Source organism: Nipponia nippon, unplaced genomic scaffold (genome assembly GCF_047370975.1).
Source record: "Nipponia nippon isolate SJK-2023a ecotype South Korea unplaced genomic scaffold, ASM4737097v1 scaffold_28, whole genome shotgun sequence".
NCBI lineage: Eukaryota > Metazoa > Chordata > Aves > Pelecaniformes > Threskiornithidae > Nipponia > Nipponia nippon.
This window is the reverse complement of record NW_028262345.1, coordinates 3,579,902-3,601,693: the sequence shown is the minus strand read 5'-3', so window position 1 is coordinate 3,601,693 and position 21,792 is coordinate 3,579,902. Positions and strand designations below refer to the sequence as shown.

The following is a 21,792-nucleotide window of genomic DNA, read 5'->3' as shown; positions in this document are numbered from 1 at the left end:
TACTCTATTTCTGTCCAGAATAGCCAGGCATGAGCTACTTTGGAGGAAAGTTCATTACATCCTGAACAAACAGAATGTTCCCAAGGCAAATCTCCTCCCAGTTCCCAGCTGGCCAGCTGTAACTGAGCTTTCTTTATAGGGTACACACCAGGGCAGGTCAACAGGGGTGCTCGAGAACTGCACCCCGCTCCCCCTCAGCACCACCTAATGAAGTATGAATAGTAACTCGAAGGGGAAGGAGCCGCTTGGCTGCGCAGCCTCCTGCTCAGATCGCAGCTGGATCCAGCTTGCTTGTCGCTGAGATTAAGCTCTTCCACAAGGTGAGTTTCTCCTTGAGTCCAGGATCTACACAACCCAGTCTCAAATTTCCTCCCAGTCCAGAAGGTGAATGGGGCAGGACGGCAAAAACCCACAAAAGAATAAAACCAGAGGGGAGTAATTCTGCTGTGCAAATACCTCCTTTCTGAGCTTAGCTAAGAGTTTTGGAACTGCAGTTTGCTAAGAGACGATGGAGAAGCCAAGGTAAGCAAAGACTTTATAACACTACAAAGTCTTCATCGTTCTTAGTTACCGCTGACCTACAAAGCACAGGTAAATACACTGCAGGAAAACTCCTTAGGGTGGTAAATCATTGATAGGGGACAATTGCTGATGTAAGGCTGCTATGGATCAAATAACATTTACATCTTAAATTTAAAATTATTTCTCCAGGAGAGAGTTCAATGACTGTTTACTTAGTGTACCACGCTTCTTTCACTAGAAGAGAAAAAATTAACTCTGGCTTCACTGACAAGGCCACCAAAAACCCCACAGGTCCTGACCTCATCTATAGCAAAATATCGACATTTCATGTAAGTGGAGTAAATCCAACTTCACAGCAGCATGCAGTAAGAGAGGACCATGTCTTTTCACAGTTCCAATTCCTAACTCCTGCAGCAGTGTAAATCCAAACCATGAATATCCACTTTTTCCTCTGATTTCTTCCCTGGTATCATTTGTTAGCATATCCATTACCTGGCCCTTTTCCAAAAAGCTGTTAGCCCAGGATCTACACATAGGACTGTGGTAATTCACCCTTCCTGCCTTCTAACATTGCAGTATAGCTCAGTCTGTGGATCCTAAAAGAGCCTGGTGCTTCAGGCAAGCTTCTTTTGAAAACACTGTTTCTTACACCTGCCAAAAAGCAACTAGCCTCAACATCCAGCATTACAAGAGGCCTTCGACCTATACAGCGCGTTGACTTCCTTGTTGACCATAACCCAGTTATCAGCTAGTATCTCCCCTGGCACCATTTACAAAGGCCAACCTGTCAGACCTATGCACAATAGCTCTCCAGTAGAATTTAGTAAGAGCTGGGCACCTGGAAACCACAGCTTTTTTAATGACACATTTGTTACTTTATCTATGTTTGGCTTGGCAAATTTGCTCCAAGAAACAGGCTTTTTAGCAGCTTTTCTCCCAATAAGAATACCACAGGTGCACACTTAGTATGGTTTTGGAACTACAAAATATTTGTTTGCTTTGTTGCTCAAAGGTGTAGGAGTGATGGGCTGCAGCATATTTCTCATAGAGAAGAGTGCGTATTTTCTGCCGTTTTGGGCTTTGATTTGTCAGAACTTACACGGGCTGACAGATGGGTGAGGGGGAGATTGGGAATCAATGCCTGTTGCTTTTGGCAGATATAAGTGAATTATCCAGGTCTCTCTTTTTCAGGGTGTAATACTGCCAGTCAGTAAAAGGTAACAAGGAAAACCAAGTTTCCTCTTCCTCAGTTCAAGTTTCTTCCAGCTCTTCTAATGATTGAACTGGATACCCGACTTATTGTAAGACAAGATTTTGTCCTGCTCCATTTATGAAGTCATCTTGTCTATCCGTTACTCTTTCAGGGTTATTGTTTTCTTTCCTAGGAAAAGCTAGCAGGGGTAACTATTCCCTTCATCTGATTTTCATTTTCTCAGACTTCTTGCAAGACTGAATTCCGTAAGTTCAAGAGAAAACAGAGACCTCCCACTGAAGTAGCTGTTATTTCTGATGCTACCTTACAAAAATACTGTGTCCCAACAAATCTTAGATCTCCACAAATCCAAAGCAGACACCACTTTTGCACTTCCCTAGTTATCAGCACAATCTCATTTTGCAGCTCCATTGCTTCATACCTTTTGCAACTGCAATCAACAACGCAGTGAGTCAGTAACACGATCTATGCTAACCGTTCCTGTATCATCGAAGTATTACATGTCATAGTACTTCTGCCATTCCACAGAAAAGAGATGCTACCTGCTGGATCCAAAGCACGCATTAAAATGTCAGAACAAATGACACACGCAGAGCAGGTGTTATACTGAATGAATTTGAAGCAGAGGAATATAGTGTCTCCGTAACTACAGATTTCCTCCTTGAATTTAATAGAAATTAGTTGCTGCTTTTACTTCCAAAGCCAGGAGTAGGAATTTGAATTGCTGGGTGACTGAGATCTTCCCCTGACTATCGGTTCCTTGCAGAAAATACGGATACTACTTTCCCATGATATGAACAGCTAAATACTTCCAAGATTGTCATAGAGTTCTCACATAAACAGACACAGGTGAATTTCACTGTATGACCACCAGCGTGTAGGGAATCTTACCGGAGAGTCCCAACAGCCCTTTTCTTACTTGGGGGCCACTGTTAAAAAATAACATTTTGGAGATCTTTTTGTTTAATTTGAAATACTTTCAGCAACAAAAGAGCTGCATAAAACCAAGTGTTGCAACTTTAAAATTGTTTGTGACTTTATCCGAGATCAATGTACCACTGGGTGTTGTACAGAGAAAAGGTATGTTCTCACTGATTAGGTTTTACAGCCTTTTTTTTTTTTTTTAAGAGGAACTTTGAAGAAGAAAGGTTCATCTATAGCTTTTGCAAGATTATCTGAATTTTTATATGCAGTTTTAATATGTTTCTCATTGTGCTACATATATACAAGTAGTTAGCACAGCAAATCAGCAGGATTACTGACTCAACAGGTATGCGAAAGGTGGGACAGGGTCCATCCCATGGAGCTATGACCCATCTGAGGAGGTATAAAGTTATTTATAGAAGCTGGTCAGGTAAAAGTTGAGATAAAAGTACTAAGGACTTGCTATTTGAATATGTCAACAATTCCAGAAATAAAACTACTGAGTTAAAGATGAACCAACTGGGGGCTGCATCTTGTCCTTATGCCAATTTCTGTGATTCACCATACAAGCCCAGTGTCTGCAAGGATCAAGGCTTTGTTTGGCAAAGTTATTAAGCGTGTACCTGGCTTCAAACTGATTTACTGATGAACTAGCTCAGCAAGACTATTCTTTTCTCACAGAAATGAGGCATTTACTGTTTCAGGCTTCTGGAAACAACTCAACAAATTAAGTGTTTCATCAAGGAATAAACCAACAAGCATAAAGATGGCCTCCAAAACTCAGTACCAAGCAACTCCTTTGATTTGCCATCGTTAGAGTTTCCCAGTTCCTTTGGAAAGGGAAGCCACAGTTTTATTCTCGTTGCCCTGTGCTGAGTGACTCCTGTTACCTGTGGTAGAAACACAATATGCTCATGGATAGGTGCTGGGGACCCAAAGAAAGTGTAAGTATTAATTTCATTCAGGTCAGGGGCTCACCTTCTGTGGATGGAACTTCCAAAAGCAAGATTGCTTGATTGCCGTATTTTCAGGATTTCACTCTGGTAGCTGGCACTTCCGAATCTTCCCACTTCCCCAATTTAGCTGCAGAGAGAAGAGAAAAAGTAACTGATAAGAGAAGACCAAATGTAATTCTTGTACTTCTGTGGTACACACCATGTCATCTATGACTCCAGTACTTCACGCACAATGGGAGGATATTAACAAGCAGTTCCAGTTCTAGTTTTTTAGTTCTGAAAATAAAGTTTCCCATTTTGACTATAAATTAAAAATGTCCTTCTTTACTTCAGGCTTTTATTCCTCCCCTAGGAGTACAACTAATATGATATTCTCTCCTCTCATGTTTGAGAACGAGATTATAGAAACATCTACTTCAGGCTACCTACCCAGGAACTTTGGAGTGACAACGCTGTGATCTTTCAGCAGAGGTGTAAAAACAGCTTTTTGGGAACTTTCATGTCCTGTGAGGGATAAAAGCATGGTATTAAAATGAGGAATTTTCAAAAGAACATTTCCTGGAGGTATAACTGGGACTATCAGGAAGAAATCTCTGTCCTACGCAGAGGCAATCCTGACTTCCACTAGACCATTTTCAAAAGCAGCCTTAATTTCAGTGTCCAATTTCTGGTATCTTAGCTCTGTCTTCAGTAAGTGTTCAACATCATTAGGTCCTATTGTCTCTGGGTGGAGCTAAGGATGCTCAGAGGCTCAGGGTGGGAATCCAGAAGGAAAATCCTCTTTAACTTTCAGCCTTCACCTGTGCGTGGGTATTTCTTTAGCTACAAAGGAAAATAAAAGCATCTCCAATGCGGAGGTTTGCAAATTCGCGTACAAGTGACTTGGAGTAGTACACAAAACTCTCACTCGGGAGCTGTGATGCATAGTGGTCCTGGTTCTGGAGCAAATTCTTCACCTGGCCATTCTCATCTGCCCATTCAATTTCACCTGCAACACACAGAAGCCTAGGTCAGGGTTCAAGGGCAGGAAGCTACTAAGAGCTATAGCAATTAAACTCAAGACAGGTCTCAGCTATGCAAAGGTAATCCGCATCTGAAAAACAGCCCAAGTCTGGGTGCATTTTAATTGAGTACTATGATTCAGGACCAACTCCAAATAATTATCTGCCTCTTATCCTAGCGGTCAGTCGGCCAAGTTACACTGATGCGTATGCTTTTAGTCAAGGCAAAAACTAGGTTGTACAACTTGGTGCAAACATCTTTTGCTGTGGGATAAGCTGGCTCCTAATACACTGCACTTGCTATGGTCTAGGAGAATTCAATGGATAGCCATTATGGTTATGTTCATCAGTGGCAACTTGACAGGCTTGGTTAACATGACTGTAATCAAGGACTGAGTGTGAAAACCTGCAAAGAATCTGCCAGTAGATCTGGGTTGTTAGCACATTCCATTGTGCTGGCATTGTAATGAAATCCTCATGGGATATTTTCTTCAGATGGACATTTTCATTAGACCTTTTCTTCTAACAGCATTTAAAAGCACTGTACCTAGCTGTGTATGTGTAAGAGGCGAGGATTAACCAGATAATGGGCACAGCTAAGGGCAGCCTCTGTAACTGCAACAAACACCATTCAGGAACATTATCTGGCTTTGTTAACACACTGGGAGGCTTGATGACAGTTTCATGCTGGAACACACAATCAGCAGAAACCACCCAGCTCATTTCAGAACTCAGAGCCACACACAGACATAAACCAAAGAGGTTCCTTTTCAGGGAACTCAACCATACTTTCCTTCTCACAGCCACAGCAGCATTTGATGCTCTCCAAGAGAAGCTGAACTTTACACTGAATGTTGAAAAGGGCCTTTTCACTTTCTGTTGAGAGAGGCATAAGTCAAAGCAACCGAAGAAAAAAAACCCAGCCCTCTGACCCTTCTCCAAATTCCAAATTAAGTGACCCTGCAACTCAATCACTCTTATCAGCAGTCTCAGGGAAACGGCACCCTTCTGAATGTGAGGGGACTTCACAGCTACTCCAGACAGCATTGGACTTCCAGAAGATTCCATAGACCACTAGAAAAAGTGGACAGACCACTATCAACAGTAAATACGTCAGAAGTAGAACAAAAACAATGGTTGCACCACTCCTCTTTTTATTTGTTCTTTTCTTTCCAAGGAACTATTAACAGAGCGTGAAAAGAAATGCTGTGTGAAACTCTGGTCTTTTCGTTGATATTCTTTGTTTCTGGGGGAAAAAAAGACCCAAAACATTTTGAAACTCAAAAATGTTTACTTATAACCGAAGCACACTTGTTAAGAAAACCACAGTGGGGAAAAAAAGAAAACTTCTAGCAAAATTACATATACGCATGTCTTTGTTTTGATCTAAAACAAAAAATTGTTTTCATTGGAAGACTGTTACAATGAAAAATTTGACAAATTTTATTTACTACTGCCTTCCACCCTACCTTTTACAAACCTGGAACCACAAATCACAGAGATAACTTTATCACTTGTCTGGGTACCATGTTTCCCTGTGGATATTAGAGACAGCAATCACTGAAGACGCTTACCTCCATGTAGTACTGTTATAAACATATCTGCTGATAACCTAAAAAAGAAAGCAATGAGGAGAGCAATGACAGTTTTTTCACTACTATATTCTGGAACAGGCAATCCCAGAGAGTGACCTACAGGTGTTTCATAGTGTTTGCCTGTAGGTATGTTTTGCTTCCTAAAATCCTCCCATTTTCTGAAAGTCCCTTCAAAGTGTCAGTAAGTACCTAAATTCTCCCAAGGTGAAGCTGCAAAGGAACCAAAACAAACCTTTTGTTTTTGGGGAGCAAGCTCAGAAAATGTGGAACCACCAAAATGAGTAGATGAGGACAAAAGACTTTGCAGTTCCTCTGGATCCACCAGAGACACCAGTTAGTGGAAGCAAAACTGAGAGCTTCTGCCTTGGCTCCTGGGCACTGAAATCTCACCTTCTTAATACCCACTATGGTTATGCAAAGGCAGAAGGAGTAAACACAGATTTGTGTCTAGGAACCAGGAAGGAGTGGGTTCACACATAAGCAATTCAGTAAATATTGCAATGAGAAGAGAATAGGCTTTGCTGTTGGAAACAGTTGGCTGCAGCCTACCTGTGGGGGTTGCCAAGGTACTGTGCTGGCTCACAGTCAAGAAATTTTATGTTGCTGTCCTTCACCTGGAGCTAAGGAATATTGTGCAGAAAGAGATGGAGTAGGTGTTCTGATTCTGCTTCTGTTCCACAGAAGCAAAAGCCCATTTCACAGCCAGGCTTTCTTGGCATCATACAAAGAGGCCAAAAGAATAAGAATGGTAGGAAGGGTATCTTCAGTTTAAAGATCAGGATCCCAGAGAACTGGACACCAGCAGCTACAGTGATCCCTGCAGTCACTGCTACAAGGAATAGTTTAAGTATACTCTTTGCTCAAAAATCACATCTCTAGAGACCTTCGAGGTCTCTGCCAGCAGACCTTACGGAGATCAACACGCATATATTGAAAACATAGAATCATAGAATCGTCAAGGTTGGAAAAGACCCTTAAGATCATCGAGTCCAACCGTTAACCTATCACTGCCAAGTCCATCACTAAACCATGTCCTCGAGCACCACATCTATCCGTTCTTTAAATACCTCTAGGGATGGAGACTCAACCACTTTCCTGGGCAGCCTGTTCCAATGCTTGATCACCCTTTCGGTGAAGAAGTTTTTCCTAATATCCGACCTAAACCTCCCCTGGCGCAGCTTGAGACCGTTTCCTCTCGTCCTATCACTCATTACTAGGGAGAAGAGACCGACATGCACAGGCAATGTAGAGATGCTGGGCAAGGCTTAGAAGTATGGCTCTAAACTATACTTGAAAAACCCTCACAAATATCCTTTGTATCAGAGATCATAAAGGTTATACAGAAAGCATTGACAAGTAGGGGCTCTTATGCTGCTTATGGTCTCACATGTTTTCTGCTTTACTGACTTAACAATGAAAACTATAGAATTAGTAAACAATGTCAGGAACCTCAGCTTCCTTCTCAAGCCTACAAATTATTGATAATCCAAGGCAAATATGAAAGTATTTCAACCAGGTTAAGAAAACAGGATGTGGATTATTCATTACATATTTTACCAAGTACATCTCTAACTAAATACTTATCTATTCTGATACTTGAGGTACTGCAGCTCTGTCCACAGACACACACACTCTCCCATAATCCACCTTTAGCCATTGCCAAGGAAAAGCCAGGTTCCTCAAGGAAATGAGCTGGCGGCTATTTTACTTTGCAGAAGATGAAATAGTTCTGTCTCTTCAGTCCTCTGAGGAATGCAGCTCCTCTCTGTTTCCAGCAGCAGAGCTTCATCCCTCTTTGTGGCCCAGCAGCTCAGAAGAGGGCTGAGCTCCCCATGCTTGTTTGATGTTTGCTGTCTGTTACAGAAATTCAAAACAAGCAGAGCGCAAATTCAGTGGACAGCATCAAAGGACTGCTGTGCTACCACTAAGACAGCCTAGTCCAATGGGCAAAAATCCAGGACAGGATCTACTGCCAGCACTATACACTGACTCAGTGACTCCAGAGTATGTGGCAAGCTGCATAGTGCACATTGATAGCATATTCGGGCATTTGCAAAACTCACTGTATCTGAATTTCAAAATAATGCAAATGATCCACCCCTAATTACACCAAAACCACACCATTAATTATTTCAAACTCTAAGCATTACAGTCTAAAAATTCAGCAACAGCTTGAGGAAAATGTTCAGTTCAGAAGACATCCTGCTTATTTTAACTCTTTGTTTATTTACTACTATCAACCAGTATACATAAAGAGAACCAGCTGCCTTATTCTCTTGCTGGTAAATTGCTCCCTAAGATCACAGATCTTGGCTGCATTACAACATTTTCCCCAGAAACCTTTTGTGATGAACAGAAAAGCTCTAACAAATTAATTTGTAAGAAACAAAAATCCTCTGTTTGTGTAAGTACCTGCTGAGCGAAAGAAGGAAACAAGTCTACACATGTGAATTAGTCAAGCACTTTGGTCTGCTTATTGACCTTCCAGTGACTTCTTTTTAATGACCTGCAGCTCAACAGCAGACATTTGTGTGCGCATTTTACTAAGGCACCAAGGATGAGAGACAAATTTTCTCCCTCCATTTTGTAATCTTATATCCTATCCACTACAGGGAAACAGAAACTGCAATACAGACTAAGATTTGTTACCTGGATTAACAAGGTCTGAAGGCTGCTGCAGGTTAACCAAAGCTTGCTTGATCTCACACAGAGTCTTGGCAAGGGGGGAAGCTGCTATCAGGCCCCCCACCTCCAACTCAGTCAGATAAGCCAACTGGAGATCTAAACGTGAAGAAAACAAGGGGACACTTTTAAGCCTAAAGGAAGAAGAGGCTCTTTGTGTCTGGATGACTGCAACATACATGCTGCCACAAGGAAATACTGTATTGAGCAGAGTATGCCTACCCAGAGGCTGCGAGGATCACAGAGCTGATGGTATAGAATTCTCCTGACCTCCCCATATTAACATTATTTAGTATAACGATACCAATCTCTTGTGGTTGCTTAATATATAGGTGTAAAGAGTCTGTGGGGACGAAAAGTTCCTTGACTTCCCTCTTACACAGGAATAGAGCAGGCATAAGTGGCTTTCTCGAATTAGAGAAATTTCAGTTGTCCACCTCAGCAAAAAAATTTACATGAAAGTAAGAAATAGCATAAAAGTAGTTGTACATTTGCTCTGTTAGCAAACATACATACCCTCTCTTAATCTAGACTTCACTGAATCAGCCTTCTACTGTGATCTCTGAAAAGCACCCATGGCACCCACAACTAAGTCACTGCCCTTACCATGTTCTTCATGTCCAGGGAAGCTGAAAAAAGCATCTTTCCTACTGAAGAGCTCACATTGCTGAGGCAGCTCATGATCCTGTGGGATAAAAAGGACCCAAGAGTTAAAGCAACGGGCAAGTGGAAAAACTAGCAGAAAGGTGAGAGATGGCCCAACAACAGACACCTGCAACTCACCTGCCCTTCCACTACTTCTGATTTACTTTCACTGGCCAAGCTGTCCAGTGAGGGTCCAACTGCCACTGCATCCTGTCCTTGGACCTTCTGCTCCATCTCTCGCTTCACAGCTACGTTCTTGTACAGAGCATTCCCAAGCAGCATTTCCAGAGCCTTCATTAATGCTGTTGCCTCTTGCCACAGAGCACCTATAATGAACCCAACAAGCAATTTAAATGGACTTCAACAGAACTGCATGAAGAACTGTATCTCCAGAGCAAAACCAAGAGCAGGAACCTTTCTTTGGAAATTCCACAAGATGGCTCCAAGATGTCTCATACTGTAACATTTCCAAATAACTCTGTGCTTACCTATTCCTAAGCTGATAGACCCGTGTTCTCATTGAACTCATGTGAAGACAGGCTGTCAGCTCTTACAGAACTACAACAACGCTGGAAGACATGATCTTGTGAGATCTCATCTCACGTGTACGAGCCATGCCTTTTTTTAACTGCTCCACTGATCCTACCCTTTCACTCTGTGCTTTTCTCCTTCTCTACGCTCTGGTTCTCTCACCTGCTTGGAAGTTGTCGCTACAGTGTTCATCGCATTGTTCAACACCCACTGCTGCCCAGCTGCTGTCTGCATGTTCATGCCCACAAATCCTTTGCCTGGCAAAGATTTTCAGGCCTTCAGAGTCCAGCGCTTCCACAATGTCCTGTTTCAGAAAGCAGCAGTATTACACTCTGCAAGCCTCACAATCCACCCATTCCACATTCTGCCTCTCATATCAAAACAGAGATGAGCGTACGTATTTTATGCCAAAATAAGGTACTGAAAGGAGTAAGACCTATCCCTCCATAAACTGCCACTTCAGGGGAACCATTTATCTTACAAATTTCATGTTTCCAGGACTCTCTTCCCTCAATTGTTTCTTCACACTGACCGTGAGTCTTTGAATCTGCTGGCTGATTCCGCTGTAAAACACCAACACATCCATCCTGTGCTTTGCCAGCTGAGATGCCAGGTGCAAATTCTGATCTTCCAGCTTATCGTACAGGGTGCGAACACTGAAATCCTCCAGAACCCTCAGTGCAAAACGTTCTTCTGAAACACAAGGTAAGTCACACACTTAACCATTGGCCACAAGTCTATTCTAATTTATTTCCCAGAAAGGCACTGCCTGTCCATAGGAGGCAACAGAATTCTGTGTACTGTGAAGAAGGAAAATGGATGAGGGAAGAGATGTAAGAGAAAGTCTCGTTCCTTAGTGAGGGGGAGGATGACAGAGCGTTACTATCAACTCCTAACTTGTCCAGTAAACTGTCAGGGTGCTACTTCTCTGTAAGCTGTTCTCAGCATCACTAGATGGTGCCATCTGCTGGGCTCTGGACTTGCTGTACCCTGTGGAACATCCTGAAATTCCCAGGATGAGGTCATTCCCAGAAGGCAAACAAGGCCCATGAGTCATGTACCTTCAGAGAATACAATGACCAACAGGAGAACCCAAGGAAATATTTTTAAAGATCTTTATTTTCTTCACTAGTCATTTGAACCCGCTGTTGTTTTAAAGGGCTTTTCAGGGCTGGCTACTTACCCTCCTAACTCCTAAGGAAAAAAACACTAACCCATTCCAATGACGCTCCCCAACTGAAGAGATCAAATGAACCAAGAATGGAAGTGTGGTATGCGTGTGTGTAAATGTGCGCAAGCATGCGAGCGCATAGCAGCCAAATTGCCTGTGTAATGTCACGTGTGCGCACAAATTTCTGGGTGAGCAGGTATCGAAATGTCATACTAGAGAGTTAACAGAAGACAACAGAATGGGGAGTAAGTGGGAAAAGGCCAACGGGAGAACACCTGGGGTTGGCACAGCACTTCACCTGCATTATGGGCTGCTCCTTTCTCTCCAAAGCCAGCATCTTCTCCAGAACCACGAGGGCCAACTGTCTGATAGAACTGAAGGCTAGAGAGAATGACAGAAGAGGGTGAAGAGCATCTCATTCTTCTCAGTAAAATCAGATACTGCAGTATCACCAGTCTAGTCCAAGCAGAAGGGTAGGTTTCTTTTCTAGATTTTTAAGTCAAAACATGCAGGGGAAGCCTAGGCCAGGTAATTCAGGCAATAATTCTCTGTGCAGAAGACACAACAGAGCTGTTATACACTATGCTGGAAGAGAGCTGGAATACTGCTGGGGAACTCCTGGGTAATACCAAGAAACTCCCTGTGCAGCTACAAACTCAGCGTACTGTAAAGCTGGCAAGAAGTCCAGCTTCGGGGACTGAGAGTGTCAGTAATTGCAACAGGACGTGCTTTTGTATTATCAAGGTCTGACCTCCTGATAACCTACCATGCAAAGGTGGTTTACCTGTCTTTGAGGAGGATGTACTCTGGTGGGATGTGTGGCTCGCCCAGGCTCCTCCATCGTGGCTTCCAGCTCTTCAGGGGGCTAATGATGGGGACAGCAGGCTGGAGCACTATAGCCAGGGTTGTCACCACCACAATTAGGAAGCCCAGAACAAAGAGGACCGCTAGGGAAGCCAAGAGGGATGGCAAGAAGTGAGAAACACAGGAAGCAGTGTGTATCAACAGCACAGTCTCCCTTTTACACTTTCCTAAACACTCTCCCTCCCACACAAACCCAACATTTAGCAACTTTTATATTCATTACACTGGCTTCTGCTTCTCCCCTTGCTGATCTGGTGCATGCAGGCAAGGAGGCAAAATGTTTTCAGCACTGGTAGCTAAAGGTGACAGAACCAAGGATCACACTTGCAAGCCACACTTTCATTTCTATTGCTTTACTGTCCTCTCACTGATGGACAAGGGACTGGTATGTGCACAACACTTACACAGAGGTATGGCTTTGAGGAAAGACCTTAACTGCCCTTGTGTTTAGCCTTTAGTGAACTTTTAAATGATGCATTTAATTTCAGTTTAGTTTACCACGGAAACGCACTGGCACTTTCTGCTCTCAAGCCAAGGGCAACAAAGCCCTCAATTACTTGAATTCTTCAAGCAGGGTGTGGGGAGAAACACAACTGCTCCTTCCCTCTCTCCCCAGCTTCAGCTCCTACAGAGGCAGGTTCTTGGCTAGAGAGCAGTGAACTTTGGGAAGGGAAACTCCAGAGGAGAAAAGGATTAAAGCTGACAAAGCCAGTGGTTTGCTGGTATTTAAAAAAAAAAAAAAAAAAAAAAAAAAAGCTTGTTTAAACACACCTGAAGAGGTACAAGAAAGGTCATGGGTAAGCATCAAGGTTCAAGGTAGGTATCAGTGTTTTAGCTGTACCTGTGATAGCAGCCCAGTTAGGAGCTAAGTTCAGATCCTGTTGCTTCAAAACCCCATGTTTGGCCAGCTGGAACAGAGAAGAGGGCTGAAAGGACACATCTCTGGGGTCACAGCCCACATTTGCTTCAGTCACAGTCACAATCAGGAAGTGTTCCTGAATGGTCCTATCCCTGAAAACATATGTCCCAGACTCCAGGAAAACATGGGCAAACCTAAAAGGGAGAAGTAAGAAAAGCACTAGTTGATCCAAGCTTCCTTTAGCCTCCAGCTGTGATGATGGTTAAACACATGGACGTGAACACACCAAACTTTGGTGTTTTCACATACTGCTCACTGCCAAGGACCTACTGATTCCGTGAAAGACTCACTCTCAAGTCCTGCCCATAACACGTGCACTATTAATCACACCAGATATTACCAGGAGATGTTGAGGTGAGTCTCCTGGATGAGGTGGTCTAGCCTTCGGAAGGGTCCAAAATCCCAGCTTGGGTTGCTGTTATATAGATGCTGCTTCTGATAAACAGGGTAATGGCTGGATGCACGATCTAGGAACAGTTCAGCACAGTGTCAGCCACTCTGACCCACTTCAGTTAGGATAACTGACATTGGTCTGGCAAGAACTATGCAACTGCATTTCTTTTATAGGTCCATGCACTGTCAACTCATTCAATTGAGGCATGCATTAGAAAGACTTACGCTTTCTAACAGAGGAAAAACTGTGTCTCTATTCTACAGAAACCCAGTTAAAAAGTTAAAAACACCATGTAAGTCACTGGCAGAGCCTAGACTGAAGTTCTGGAATCCCCTGAAGGCAAGAGAGACAGGGAGGTGAAGGAATGTGCTCATACATGCAGCACTACCAAATGTGGAGTCATTGCTCTAATCGAGTCTAGACACATATATCTGCAAAGACCACACAGACCCAAACACCACTCACCGTGGGAATTGATGCTAAGCTGGAAAAGGATTGTGTCTCCTGCTTCCAAACATACTACTGGGTTAGGAATGAGGGGCAAGGCATGGATATCTTTGGAGGAAGCCCTCTGGACTTGACGGCCTTTCTGCAGCAACTGATCTGATGAAAAATCTCCTGCCACAGGCAACAGAACAAAACAGAACAAATTCCACAAAATTATCAGCATGTGAAAACACCTAACCCTTGGCAATGAAGAACAATTTCTTCTGCATCTGTGGGCAATTGCAGCTCACAAGGCCAAATTCTGCTCTCAGTCACGCTACAATAAACGAGGAGCAACCGGAATCAGGAGCCAGCACACACTTGCCAACAGATTTGCCTCCAAACAGAGTTTCCTTCTAGTTCCTTGGAAGGCCAAAATCATCCTACAATCTTTATTTGACCTGTTCCCAGGGAGCAAACTCTGCAACCAGTGCAGGTCCCCATGCTTTACTGCCAGACAGAACAAGATCTCTCCCTACTTTGTAAATAGTTTGGAGTCTCTGACAATAAATTCCCCTCTGTGCCAACTTAAAAGGAAATGAATGGCTTAGTCTGGCTGGAACTTAGGTTCACTCTCAGAGGCTCTCAAGCCTTACCCATGAGAAATGCATCCAGAACATCTGTGCTGGAGACAATGAAACCTAGCACTCCACTGGGACCGAAGAGAACCAAATGCACCCGCTGGCTTTTCTGCACGTGTTCATCTGGGCCCAGAACGTTTTCCATTTCCTATTAAAAAGCAGAGGGGAACACTGATCACTGATACAATCAACTCTGGACCCAGACCCTGGTTTGTGATCAACCTTACCTTCAGCTGTGCAAGACTGCTCTAGTGAGGCTTTTTCCCCACCATTCAGGAAATGTCATTTCTCAGTAATGCCCCAACCTCATACTTGATTAGTACTCGGGGTAATGAGACATACTGAGCCTCTCCTCTCTCTCTACTTACAGCTTCATATCCTTCTGTAACCTCAGCCCCCAGGAGTCCCTTTACCTGACTGTAATCTGTAAGGGCTCTCTCCAGACTTGTATACTGAGAAAGCAGTCCCCCACTCCATACTTACCCTCACTTCTCCTTCATTCATCCTCAGAAGCAGCTCTCTATTGATACCAAATCCCAAGGAGATCCGTGGGGCTCTCAGCAAACACAGCTGGTCACAGAGCTCCTCAGCAGAGACATACTGCTTGCAGTGACATCTATAAAGCGGACAAAACGTCTTGATTACTTATGATCCCTGAGCTAATAGCTACAACATACTGATGGTCAGGCTAGCCCTGGTATCTTACAACCTACACAAGGAGTGGGCCTACTCTGTATCCATGGAAAACAGCATAGAGCAAACTCACGGTCCATCTCATCCAATACTGTGTCTGCTATTCAGTGCATGTGAAAGGCCAAAATGTGATACCCCACTCTCTTTACAGGCCTCTGTTGGTGTCTAATAGAGATCAACTTCAGTCCTGTAACAGAGCATTATGCATCCCTCCCTAAAGTTCTGCTTTAAGAAAATGGTTGAAAGCAACAGAGTGTAATTTTAACACACTAGATTTCTGTGCAATCCATGTCAGGAGGAGATTTTGCAGTACAGAAGTTCATTCACAAAGAGAAAAAAGTAGTATCATATGACAAGAACTAGCCTCAATGTTTTAGCATTAAAGGCGGGGGGGGGGGGGGCGGGGAACGAGGATCGATTTCCTCAATTCTGGTCTAAACCTAACAGTGATCATCCACTTTAGGGGGGCTCAACTTGAGGTACATGGAAAAGGTCTACCTCAGAAAACGTGAGCTTTGTCCACCCTCACCTTGTCATTCAGTGTTCATTCTGGTGTCTCCACCTAAGCATACAAAACCACTAGGTAGTGTTGAAAACACAAGCATGTTCTCCAGGTAGAGGAATGAGGCCAATGAATGAGGACTGAGGGCCAGTACCTCCACAGAAAGGAACTCCAGCAACGGAAAGTTTCTCAGAAACACCTCCCACAGCCCTATCCTGGAATGACCTCATGGGATCAGTAACTCAGCCAGTCAGAACTAATTGTGAAGTGCTTCTTAATGAGAGGTTGGGCTGAGACTTACATGCCCAGCTCTGCGTTAATCTCTCCACCTGCAGGCCCACAAGAAGGAGAGCAGTCATATCGCTCAGGAAAAACGCACTGGCGCGTAGATGCTAGACGGACCTCTCCAGGAGCACAGAGCTCATCCACCTGGAAGAACAACATTCATCCAATGTGTGACACCAGACAAGCTCTAGCACTTCAACCGAGATGCAGCATCCCTAAAATTTTCTTCCTCCCCCACCCATACTGCTGACATTCAATGTCAAGGTAATCCAACAAGGGCTGTTAAAAGACAGCTTGGAAAGCACAGAAGAAAGATCACAACAATTTCACTTCCCATTCAAATTCCTCAAGCAGGTCTGATGAAGAACTCCATAGTAACAATATGCAGGCTTAAATTCCTGCACCTGTCATCTGTCTGAGGCACTGCACTGCTCCCTGTTACCCTAGCATGGAAGTATCCTTTGCCTCCAGCCCTTATGAATTTACCCTCGCAAGATTCTGGTAAAGATGACAAGTGCCATTATCCTACAAGGAAGGGTGAAGGGTCTCAAACAAAACAGCTAAAGGACTTGCTTGTATCTGCAGCAGCCCAGATTGCACACATGCACACACCCTGAGACAGTGCCTAAAGCACTGAATCACTCTCCCTCTCCCGCATGTCGCACAACAACTTTGTTTTTAAGCCAAATTTTACCTGAGGTCGGCAGTCCTGATCGCTGTTGCTGTCAGGATCTTTCTTGCCTCTCTCATCATAGTAAACATAACCTGCCTGGCAGATACAGGAGGCATCTGACTGCTGGAAAGCCCGGTTCAGCCCATGGCAGGTACAGCTGGTAGCACCTTGAAGAAGAGTTTGGATTTAGAGTGATAATCAGGGTAGGGAATATAGTTTGCAAAAACTGTGCTCACTGAAAAGGAGCAGTTCCTGTGTTGAATACTCTTTGACCAAATCACACTGCTCGTTTCAGTGATGCTCCTGGAGTCTGCTGCCCCACTAGCACAGCTTTGAAAACTGAATCCTCCTTCCGGGTGGGACAGAGGAAGAGCAGCCTGGCATTCGTAGCACGCACATATTTATGAGGATCCCAGCGCTTGGGTCCATCATGAAACCGTGCGGGGGAATCACATTTCTAGGTGATTTCCTTTTTGGTCTTTTCCTTAACATAGGTGAAAGTTTCACTCACAAACAGCAACTCACCAGGCTGAGAGGAAGAAGAGCTGCCACAGGGGAAACAGGCAGCCTGAGCAGGAAGGTGATTGAAGGAGCCAGCAGGACAGGCCTGGCAATCCTCTATGTGCTTTGCGAAGTTGCGGCTCCCATGGGTCCCCGGGGGACAGGGCAGAGGGGCAGATGCCAGGGGAGGGCAGTAATGGCCACTGGGGCAAGGCTTCTTGTGGTAACTCTCACTGCCTAAAGAAAGTGGGGGGCTATCTCAGACACAGACACTGCTTAAGGACCCAAGCAAGTACTCGGAGACAGGCAGAGATCACTTACAGATTCCAGTTATACATATACACATCCCTATATATAAGTACATACATACAAACAAATATATATAAATACACACATATGTATATATAAAGTTAATCAACATTCAATATTTTTCAATTTGATGTATTTATATTTAAATATAAATCTTTATTTCTTTGTCCCAGCTATTTCACTGGACAAATTCAGTAGCAACAGTGGGTAGGCATGATCTCCTCCACGCTATCCAGCAGGAGCTAACACATCAGTGAACTTAACACAGGGTCCCAGCCAACAGAGACTTTCAAATGCTTGTAAAGCTGTTCCTTCTGCATCCTAACCCAGCAGGATGCAAGCAGCGCTGGCTGTCATGCAGCAAACTTCGAACCTCTAGGTTCACTCTTCTAGTTCTGGTAATACATTAGCTCTGGGCCTCTCAGCTAAGCTCCAAAATTAGAGAAAACAGGGCTCGCAAGGGCCTGAGAGGTCATCCCCCGAGAGACAGGACACCAATATCCAAACCACTCTTGACCCGTTTCTGTTAACTCTCATAACAACCTACCACAATGAATGTTCCACAAACTCACGTGACAGCCCACACCAGGCATTTGTAACTGTAGAGGATTGAGAGCTTTGCCCATATAGAACTTAAAAAGTTTCTGGTTACAATTTAAGCTGCTATTTCTTGCCCCACTCCTCCACAGCAGCTCCATTTACCTTGTGGGCAGATGAAGCCTGCTGGACAGGGCTGACAGGGCGCCGTGACGAGAGAGTCACTGCGATAGGTGCCTGCATCGCAGATTCTGCAGAATTTCTCAAATGAATCCCTTGGACCAGGCAAGCTGAGGGCCATGTATCCTCCTTCACAAGGCAGTGGATAGGCACTGCCTGGGGGACAGTAGTAGGGAAACACACACCTGGAAGGCAAAACAAGGCAGGAAGAGGGAAGAAAAGTCTCTGAAAATGTTTTGGTTTCTGGATTCAACAACCAGTGCAAACTGAGGGCAAAATTAAAAATGATTTTCATTTGGTTCCAGGCTCAAGCTAACTAGCAGAGGTCATAAATCACCCTCTTCAGCCTCAGCGGTCACCAAATCCATAACTGTAATTACAAAGATACCTTTGCTTTTGCACAATGCACAAAGACCGTGGTGAAGCATTAACTCAGCTTTTATCACAGGCACATTTCACAATATTCAGAGTTTTTAGAAACCTAAAGCTGGCTGCAGCAAACATGCTAGGTACTCACAGCTGCTCAGGGCTATTGTACGTCGATGATCCTTCAGGACAGTAATACCCAGCAGGGCACACGGAAGGCACAGCTGTGTGAGCACCACAGTATAAACCAGGCCTGCAAGGTTTTGGATTTACTGAACCTGGCAGAAAAAAGGCGAAATGGTGATTGATTACATGACAATCCCAGAACAGGAGAGCGTGTGTTGGGGAGACAGTGAGCAAGAGGGCTTTATTAAGTGTGACTGTCCATAAACACCGCGCTTTTCCTATTGCTCACAAAAGGGCACAGATCTGTTGGGAAGCAGTTTGCTATTTAGCACGAAATGTTAACACCTGAATGCCTAGCCCTGGATGATGAAAGATACCTGCTCATTTTCTAGGCCCAGACCACTTCCTTTGGGAACCTCAGCTAAACAAGAACAGAAAGGGAGGGCAGAGAAACAGGAGATGGGAATTCAAAGGCCAAAAGCCAGGAAAAGGCTTTAGGGTAATAAATCCACTTCTAAAGCCACTCCATCAGTGACCACTTCCTAGGAGGGCTGCTGCAAGAATGGGACTACAGTCACTGCTAAATGCTATGGCTGTGCCCGCTGTGCACTGTTCAGCCATAGACTCAGAAATGGCTGGAAATAAAGAAAACAAAAAAGCATGGTCACGTCACCTGCTGAGCACTCATAGCCAGGTTTACAAGGTATTCCTTGGGTGTTAGGCAGCCCTGTCTGTGCTGGATCTGGGCAATAGTATCCAGGTGAGCAGGGATCACAATCTTCCAATGATTTTGCACCAGGCTGGATCCTGGAAGTGCCAGCTGGACAAAGGAAAGCGTCCCCTTTACCAGGACACCAGTATCCAGGGGGGCACGGATAATCCTCAAACCTGGTCAGACCTGTTAGGAAGAGAAAGGAATGAAGAAAGGGAGGCTGAATGGCCAGGAGGGGTTTTACAGAAAGGCTCTTAGCTCACTGTGAACATGAATTACCTCTCCCTTTCCCTATCTCATCTTAGGGAATTTTGTAATCAGCTGGGAAGGTGCTTTCACCTGGCACTTACCCGATAAAGGACAGTGATAGCCTGGAGGACACGGCTGGCAATCTGCCAGGCTCTGAGCTCCTGGGTGCTTGCGGTAAGTTTGCGGAGGGCATTTCCGAGGTGCCAGGACACTGCTGTGGTCGCTGCCATTGCCTCCAAAGCAATAGTGTCCCGACGGACATGGATAGGCCTCTGAATCCCCTAACAAGCAGAAAGCAGGGCCTTAAGCAGTCATCTTTTCATGGTAATTGGAACACTTTTCTTCTGTGTCTTCCCTGGGTCCTTCCTAAACTACTGCACATATGTGTACAATCCACCTCCACAATCCAAGCCCCTCTTCTGACAGATGGCACACAGGGATATTTGGAGACTGGTTGTGATCTCAGGCTCTCCTACATTTCTAATGCTTGCTGGAACAGCACCTTATATGAACAGTGTTAAATGTCTCTTTTCTCTGCAGATGCTAGCACTCATCACTAGAAACAGGGTGTCCTACTGCAAGGACTGTTCCACGGTGCAGTATCTGGCATCAAAGCTAGCCTCACCAGACTCAGGGATACATATAATTCTCTTGAAAAGCAACTCCCATTCCCTCCCCTCACTGTTTAGCCCCGAGTTCCAACCTGCTTTGCACCAGTGACCCGGTGGACAGGGCAGGCAGTCTTCTCTCTTCACAGCCCCTGGGACGACTCTAATAGTATTAGCAGGACATGGAATAGGTACCTCAGATCCCTCCAAGCAGTAGAAACCTACAGAAATGGATGAGAAAGAGATGAAAGTAAAACATGAAAGCCCTCCAATGGCAAAAATGACTCAGCAAGAGCCTCCTGTTGTTGCAGAATGAGCATCTACATAGCTGTTGGGATGCTGCTGTGCATATAGAGAACGAAACCGACAGCCTTCAAACTTTTCTGGACCAGCAGTCTAGCACCATAAATTCAAGGTGGCCTTTTTGGTCAGGCACACCTCTTTGTTCAAAAGATGTAAAAACAGAGGAAACGAACGAGCAATGACAACTTCAAAGACAGGATCACAATATATTAGGCAAGATAAGGGATGCTCTCCAGTTGGTTAGAAGCAAGTCAATGTTCTACACTTTAAATACTACTGAGATTCTCACTTACCTGCAGGGCACAGCCCTGCACACACCTGACCCCAGCGGCACCCAGACAGGAAGCGCCAAGAAAAGCTGTGGCCCTGTGGAGTAGACTGAGAGCTTCCAGCAAGGCAGAAATACCCAGCAGCACACTTCCCCTCCAGCCGTCCATGCCTGGAGCAGAGAGGACAGTAAGAATTTATATATGACCTACTGCTAATGATTTGGTGCAGAAGCAGAGTAAGTACTGATACAATGAACTCTGCGAAGGCTGCAACAAAAAATAAGAACTTCTTACACTGATATGAGAGAGAAAACAGACCCATTTTTTTCCACTTATAAAAACATGCAGGTTACTAGAGTGAGCCAGGCACTTTTGAGTTCAAATTCCAATACGGGCAAATTGCTTTAGATGAAATCGTGGATGCCTTTCCACTGGGCTGGAATTTCTGGGTTACTTCCGTGTTTTTACAAATGCTACCTACTACCTCTTTCAGATGCTTCTTTATATCATGACAGTGACGTCAGACTGCTTTAAGATGTCACATGCTTTGAGATGACACTCCCAAAATTCACAGATCCAACACCTCTGTACCCAAAAGCTGTATCTAAGCTTATATTTCTTTTCTTTGAATGAGAGATGTGGTAGAGAAGCTGGGAGGAACTTAGCATCAATTTATCAGCACAAAACAAGGATACCAAACTGCTTAAGTGAAAAAATGCCAGATCAAAATGAATCATAACCTGCAGTAGTGACCAGGTAAGCAAGGCAGGCATTCCTTCTCATTCCAGAGGCCAGTCATATTTGCAGGAGTGAAGGTCCCTTCAGGACACGTGAGAGGAACCCGTGTGCCTGAAAGGGAGACCGCAAAGACAATAAAAAAAACTAGGAAGACTGTTGTGATCTGACAAGACTCTAGACCTGTATCAGAGCATAACAAATGACTCTCAGAAAGCAAGGTAGCGACTATGCCTCATTTCCTCATTCCCACCTCCTCA

General features: G+C 44.3%; 1 protein-coding gene across 1 annotated transcript in view; it reads right to left on the bottom strand.

The window, feature by feature from the left end:
• Positions 1 to 8,021: 8,021 nt before the first annotated feature.
• LOC148054988 (uncharacterized) overlaps positions 8,022 to 21,792 on the bottom strand; it is a 59,022-nt gene continuing 45,251 nt past the window's right edge. The window contains exons 30-52 of the mRNA XM_087763235.1: positions 21,538 to 21,646; positions 20,822 to 20,967; positions 20,321 to 20,446; positions 19,719 to 19,898; positions 19,330 to 19,554; positions 18,682 to 18,808; positions 18,150 to 18,349; positions 17,163 to 17,375; positions 16,659 to 16,804; positions 15,981 to 16,108; positions 14,968 to 15,100; positions 14,500 to 14,632; positions 13,883 to 14,035; positions 13,364 to 13,490; positions 12,946 to 13,157; positions 12,025 to 12,187; positions 11,539 to 11,621; positions 10,602 to 10,762; positions 10,232 to 10,373; positions 9,677 to 9,864; positions 9,500 to 9,578; positions 8,861 to 8,992; positions 8,022 to 8,065 (exon numbers count right to left, since the gene is read on the bottom strand). Coding sequence (XP_087619361.1) covers positions 8,022 to 8,065; positions 8,861 to 8,992; positions 9,500 to 9,578; positions 9,677 to 9,864; positions 10,232 to 10,373; positions 10,602 to 10,762; positions 11,539 to 11,621; positions 12,025 to 12,187; positions 12,946 to 13,157; positions 13,364 to 13,490; positions 13,883 to 14,035; positions 14,500 to 14,632; positions 14,968 to 15,100; positions 15,981 to 16,108; positions 16,659 to 16,804; positions 17,163 to 17,375; positions 18,150 to 18,349; positions 18,682 to 18,808; positions 19,330 to 19,554; positions 19,719 to 19,898; positions 20,321 to 20,446; positions 20,822 to 20,967; positions 21,538 to 21,646 — 3,350 coding nt within the window. The remainder of the gene's footprint in view (positions 8,066 to 8,860; positions 8,993 to 9,499; positions 9,579 to 9,676; positions 9,865 to 10,231; positions 10,374 to 10,601; positions 10,763 to 11,538; positions 11,622 to 12,024; positions 12,188 to 12,945; positions 13,158 to 13,363; positions 13,491 to 13,882; positions 14,036 to 14,499; positions 14,633 to 14,967; positions 15,101 to 15,980; positions 16,109 to 16,658; positions 16,805 to 17,162; positions 17,376 to 18,149; positions 18,350 to 18,681; positions 18,809 to 19,329; positions 19,555 to 19,718; positions 19,899 to 20,320; positions 20,447 to 20,821; positions 20,968 to 21,537; positions 21,647 to 21,792) is intronic.